Consider the following 7166-nt stretch of genomic DNA (forward strand, 5'->3'; position numbering starts at 1 on the left):
ATTTAGTTTAATCATTCAGAAAAATCACTTTGTTATATATAGGGTGTTTTCATGACATGTCATAAATCCGGAAGTCGTCCATATTGGCGGCAATGAATGTAAACAATGACACTGAACTGAACTCGAAAATTTAGCTGATTATTGCTGCTAAAAATGGTCAGTTAATTTAGTGTACTACTGTACTACTGTACTACTCGGTTGGACCGGGAAAAACATTTGGAGAACTATAGACTGCCAAACGTTATAACAAATCAAGAAGAGTGCAAAAAACTTTCTGAGGAAAGTAGGCGTTTTTTTAGGTTTGCCAAACTGAATCAGGATCTCATCTTAACTCATTTTGTAGTGTAATAGTATACACTCATATTGATATTACATTGCTGTTTGTTAAATTCTTGGCTAAAAATCTGATTCTAATCTCATTTCATAACAAAATCCAATAGTACAAGACTTACATATTTTCTGTAAAATGTTAATGAAATTTAGTTAATGGTACTATATTTATTATTAGTGCATTCTAGGGAAAAGATCTGACCTGTACAAGAGGGATGATCCAGATTGGGTGCCATGCATTAATATGAGAGCAAAGCTCATATTAGCTTTAGTTTAACAAAATATCACACACTTTCTGCTTACTAACTCCTTCTCTATATGATTTAGCAGCTTCCACACATTTTTTCTGTGGTTTAGACATCATAAATTAGTAGAACGTCTTCAGTGGTACATTAACCGTGCAATCCATGCTGTTGTTTACATCCAAGTATCTTCAATATGGCCGTGCATCCGGGTAACTGACCAAACCGTGACGTATGTATATATGCACAGTATATATATATATATATATATATATATATATATATATATATATATATATATATATATATATATGTATATATACTGTGCATATATATATACTGTGCATATATATATATATATATATATATATATATATATATATATATATATATATATAAAACAAAAAAATGATCCATCAGAAAAGTTGCTGTTGCTGTGGAAACAGAAATTGCTCAAATTAGCAACCACAGCCACTATCCATAAAGCGTTCTGAATGACGTAACCGAGTCAGTCTTCCACTCTCAAACTAAAATATTTGCCCATATTTTGATAAATATTTGATAAAGTTTCAGCCACTGAAAATATTCGGCTGAAACAGCAAATATACCCCTGAATTTGAAATCGTTTTGGCAGGCCGACATTCTTGTGCTTCTAGGATAATGCTTTTTAAGCATTTAAGCAGTGTGGACTCACTACATTGTGACAAAAATGATGCTAGACTACCAATATGTAAAATTTGTTCAGCTAAACAACTGAGAAGCATCTAATGGCCAAAGAACTGGTTTATCACATGTAAACACAACAGCCTGAACAGCATACCAAGTTCAGTTACCCAATTAACCTAATTAATAACCAAAAATGTTTTTTGGTTTTAGTTTTTGGCTTTGAAAACTGAAAATGAATTTGCTTGTTCTATATTATAATGATAATGATACCATTTGCTATGCTTTATGGTATGAGTGGTTCATTCCATCTAAACGAATAAACACAACCCTGCACCTTTGGAGTTTTGTTTTGGTTGCGCGCTTTTTTTCAAACAATCAGAATACAGGAAAAAGTTACAACACTTTCTCTCAACTTTCCCAAACGGAGGGATGAATGCAAATTATTTTCTGTGCTGTTCACCAAAATATCCCAGATGCTGTCGACAGATTTAACCCGGTACGTTGGTTTAATGGAGTAGGCTGGCTGTGCAGTGTGGGCAAGGATCTTTAAATGCCAAGATGGCGGCCTTGGCTCTGTGCTTATCAGCCAGAGGGTCAAAATGAGCACAAGGTTTCCATTTTGTGTTTAACCATCTTTGCTGTGTATCTAATCTCGGTGTATTTTCCTGTCTCCCTGCTCCCCCGTGGTCCTTCATTGCTTCGTTCTGTTGCTTTCTGACCACTGAACACCTACATAAACATACCATAAACACCCATATGCTCACAACGCACACTGCACTATATCAAATTCCCAACAAATTTGATGATTCCTGATAAACTGCTGGCATCTATCTATCTATCTATCTATCTATCTATCTATCTATCTATCTATCTATCTATCTATCTATCTATCTATCTATCTATCTATCTATCTGGTTGTTTTCTCCCTTTCATCTTCACACTCTTCATTCTTTCTCTCTATATTACATTTGTTTTATTATTTTCCATGTTTTGTGTATAATTTCACATGTGCACAAACCTCCCATGTGTAATCATTTCCTTATTTTGAGTGTGTCATTTTTTTTCTTTTTTGTTTTCTCTCACCACCTCTTCCTCCTCTTCCTTTCTCCATCCCTGCACCCCCTGTGTTTTTCCTCAGAGCTCCACTCCTTCGTCTGAGTGCCCTATTCTCTCCATACCCTTCATAGGAATGGTTGTAATAATGGGCCTGATATGGTGCTGCTGGAAGGAGCTCTTGTCCTAAAGGGGGAAAGGTATGGCTTTGCCTTTTCTTTCTCTAAGAGTCCAGAGACGAGCCTTTTTGTCCCTCCTGTACTGTGAAAGTCATCTTTATCTTGGTCAAAATATCACTTTTTATAAGCCCTAATGAATGGTCATAACTGTCATGCTAAACAAACCTGTTTGCCCATTGGACACAGTGCCTGATTCTTTACGAGGGCCTTTTATGGATGTGCACATTGTTTCACAACCGTATTTAACTAGTCTGAAAGGACAACTCACTCTTAAATGGACATGTAAATCTTAACTTTGCAGGTCAAGCTTTATTGCTGAATAAAATCTGTGGAAGAACAAGAATCCACAAGCCCAATTAATGCTAATGTTAGTTAAACACATTTTCATTACCATGTATTAGCCATAGATTTTTCTAAAGTTATATATATATACACACATTTACATATATATCAGTCAATCAATGCAACTGGATGATAAAAATATGAGAATATATAGATTCTCAAACATCTTTACTGGACAGAATATTTTTATCATCCAGTTGCACTGATTCCTGACTGAAAACAGGTTTTAAACCTCCCTAAACACATTTAAAACTCTCTTTAGGATGGAGTATGTTCAAAAATGGGTCAGTTCTTTGAGCAAAATTAATTCTGTATATATAAAAATGCATTAAAACACACACCATGCACCCAAAGGGAGTTGACTTGTTTTTTAGAACATTGCCAAATTAGATTGCGCTTTTATAGTGGAGCAGAATTTTTGCATCATAGACATATTTCTCATGTTTTTCAGTCAGGGTTTTTGGCGCCATCAAAAATCAGATTGCATGAAGTCATATTCAGACATCCTCTGAGATTTCCTAACGTTATTATCCCAGCCAAACGCATGACACAATTCTGATTTCAACAGTTCTGCTGCCCAGCAGATCTGACTGAAGCCACACGCACAAACACTTACACAGTTCTTTGATTCCACTGGACAGTCATGCGGTTTCCACTGCCAATTTCACAACGCCAGATGGAGAGAGAGTAATAGAGTATGTAAAAGAGAACGTGTGTGACAGTGATTGGAGTATTTACTGGGTCATTGCTCTTGGCTTTGTATCTCTCCACATTTCTGGATGGGTATATTTAGCTCTTATATCCAGCGCTATAACAGAAGATGGAAATAAACAACAAGTCCTCAGAAGGTTCATTAAAACCAGATCAGTTCTGTAGCCTCAGTCACTGAATTCTAGCCAGAGGAAAATTGTGTTCTGACTCTGGTTTGTGCAGTTTCATCGACATTTGAGGTCGGTGAACGCCTAGAAGAAAAATGTCAAGAACATCAAAGCTTGTTTGTTTAAAAAAGTATATGGATTTCAAAGTTAAAGAAAGTTTAAGAGAAAGATTTAATTTAAAATATAATGAATATAAAAGTTTACTTCTACAAAATTAGATTTTGATACCATATTGGTTATCAGCCAATATTATTTTTTACTTAGACAAAATAATATTCTATTTAAATTGTAATACTTTATAATAAATGTAGTAGTATGTAATATATATATAATAGTATGTGTATATAAAATTATAATATGTGTATTTAAAAAATATATAAAATATATAATATTAATATTAAAATATATAATTTTGGATTTTTAATTATAAATAATTTACATATATGTGTGTGTGGGTATGTATAAATTATATATATTATTTATTATTTTTTATAAAAATATTATAATTAATATTATAATATATTATAATATATTTTTATATAATATTATAATTATAATTAATATAATATTATATATATATATATATATATATATATATATATATATATATAAAATTATTTTAGGAATTTTATTATTTTAAGAATCAACAGGAAATAATAAAGTTCTTACAAAATGATATATTTATAAATTCTGATTATAGAAATATAAATATTTGTAAAAAATAATAAAATAGTATATAGAATTTATACACACACACACACTTTATATATATATATATATATATATATATATATATATATATATATATATATAAATTCTTAAAATAATAAAGTTCTTAAAATAATAAAAATTCTGGCCAATAACTGTTAAATGGCCAATATCAAAATTCGATACTATTATTAAAAATGTCTAAACAATTTAAATATGACCTCTCTTGACCTTTACCCTCTGATGTCATTTTCTTCCTCTCATTGACCTCAGGATAATGAGGGAGACTGGAACCTGGTGATGGTTGTTGCTGTGGCAGCAGCAGCAATTCTACTCATTCCCAGTTTCACCAGAGCTCTGGCCTGAGGCTGGACAGGAAGTGACCTCATCATCCCACTCTGCCCATGGTACACAACTCTATCACCCTGACCACATTTAACCACCAATGGGAACCGAAAACCATCACTCACCTGGGTCATATGGGAACACAATAACACATGGCTTCCAAACTTGATGCTTTTTGATGTGCGTTGTGATGCTGATTGTTTGCCGTCTAAACTGCTTTGCTCTGCTTTTGTAGACAATCGTATCTGTTTCGACCAGTAGTGCTACAGACACTGATGCCAAGCCATGAGGTCAGAATGGAGGAGCTTCTGATTGGTCTAGCTCCCCGCTTTCCATTTCATGAGTTGTTTTCTTTCCTTAATGGACAATTTCAAAGGTCCTCTCAAAACTATTTGCCTTATCACTTTTAGATAGAACATTTGCACACTTTACCTCTTTTTGGCTATCAAAAATAAACAGATTCCCAATCTCTTGGGGGACTGAAGAGGATGCAGTTCTTCATCAACAACGCTTTGGATGCAGCATATTGCTTTGTGCTTCATTGCTTTTTGATTAGGTAGGAGCATGCAGTATTTATTTAATCTTCCTGGATCTTCCCATTTTTAATAATTACGTACTGAAGTCTCAGTACTGTCAGAATCGTTTGTGTTTAAGTTCAGTAACTGAGAACTTGTTTTACTTTCGTCTATGGCATGGTTTCTAACTCAAAAACTCTGTAGGTAACTGTACAGTACTTCTCTATATACTAGCAAAGGTGAATACTAATGTGCTGCATACTATTTGTCATTTTTACATTTATTTTGGTAAAAAAAAAAAAAAAGGAAGATTCCAGGTGGGTTAAGGTTATTCCAGGAGGTAAACATGCTTATTTTAAACTTTCCACAGATATTTTTGTATCTGAATTGTTTATTCCAAGACATGAAATGTATAGATTGATTTTGTGTGTGTAGACTGATAAATGATGCTAAAGAGTGATAGATATTTTTATACAAGGGTTGACTAATCACTAAAATGACACTAAAAGAACTAAGTATAATGAACAAGCACAGATCTACTGTAAATCCACTGATGTTGCATTAATGATTTTATCTGAGGTTATTTGCTATGTTTTTGCATGTCATATATATCTATACAATCTCTTCTCTCCAAAGAGACAGGCAAATTACAGAGTCGGAAAGACAAAATGTCATGAACAAGTGGTTCTCAACTGGTCTGTCGGAACCCAAAAATAAGTCGCGGTTATGTTTTTAAAGTGTCGTTGACAGCAGGGAAAAACTCTCCTAAAGTAAGGTTAAAATACTGTAGCAAAATTTTAAAAAATGCAAAATACGACCTTTAAAAATGTCTGTTATAGTCTGTAAATCTACCAAAATCATGGTAATAATTTTGCATATTGTTGGGCCTATGCAGTTCATGCTAATATTAATACATTTCAATGTTTGACATTTTTTTAAGTACAAAAAAAATATTTTAATAGCGTGTTTGGTTGCCGCTTAATGTGTAATGTAAAAACTAGTTGAGAACTACTGACATAAACATAGAAAAACCATGGCAAAGACGTTCCTTACAATGCAATTCAATCTGTAGCATAAATCCATAGCATGAATTATCTAGCTAATAAGAGTGCTAGAAGCATGGAAGCTTATTTTCGGCACTAAATAAAAAAAAATAAAAAGGTAATTGCCACTTTTTATCTCACAATTCTGACTTTTTTTCTCAGAATTGCGAGATTTAAACTCGCAATTGTGAGTTATAAATTCAGAATTACATGATATAAAGTCAGAATTGCTAGACTTTTTTCTTGCAATTGTGTTTTCATCATGAAATTCTGACTTTATATCTCACAATTCTGACTTTTTTCTCAGAATTGCGAGATATAAACTCACAATTGCGAGTTATAAAGTCAGAATTGTGAGATAAAAAGTCGCAATTACCTTTTTTATTTTTTATTTTATGGTGGAAACAAGCTTCTGTAGAAACTTCCATACTGCCTTTCACCAAAAAAGTTACAATGATTTGTCTTAAATGGTGTATATTTAACTAATGAAGTTTGACAGTACAAATATGTACTTAAATGTAGCTTTTTACATCAGAAGTCACAATTTTGAGGTCTTTGTGTGGATGCGGACTATTACAAAAGTACCTTCCTGTAGGAAGATTAATATTACTGTTACTGAACTCATATCCATCATGTAAAGATTCTGGTAAATGAATGCTTTGAGCCTTGAGGTACTATCGTTATGAACAGAATCTATTACGTTATACTTACAGTATCTATTACTATATAATCGTTTCTGGTATACATACAAGTTATCTTCACCTTATGTCTTTTTGTGTCATTTTCAACAGCAAAAAGTATCAAAGTGACTAAACCGTAGTAGACATTGCTTCTAGATGGTTGACTAGCATTGTGGCAGTGGTCT

General features: G+C 32.8%; 1 protein-coding gene across 3 annotated transcripts in view; it reads left to right on the forward strand.

The window, feature by feature from the left end:
* Window positions 1–6026, forward strand: part of LOC125244691 (coiled-coil domain-containing protein 136) — a 42984-nt gene extending 36958 nt beyond the window's left edge. Inside the window, exons 10-11 of one of the 3 annotated variants that reach the window (XR_007179358.1) lie at window positions 2426–2491; window positions 4672–6026. Coding sequence is in view for 2 of the 3 variants with exons in the window: in XM_048154843.1 (XP_048010800.1) it covers window positions 2377–2481 (105 nt within the window). In the remaining variant the exon portion in view is untranslated. Of the gene's footprint in view, window positions 1–2376; window positions 2492–4671 lie in introns of all 3 variants that reach the window. The other 2 variants (XM_048154843.1, XM_048154844.1) reach the window with 2 other exon arrangements.
* Window positions 6027–7166: the final 1140 nt, after the last annotated feature.

This window comes from Megalobrama amblycephala, linkage group LG14 (genome assembly GCF_018812025.1).
Source record: "Megalobrama amblycephala isolate DHTTF-2021 linkage group LG14, ASM1881202v1, whole genome shotgun sequence".
Lineage (NCBI taxonomy): Eukaryota > Metazoa > Chordata > Actinopteri > Cypriniformes > Xenocyprididae > Megalobrama > Megalobrama amblycephala.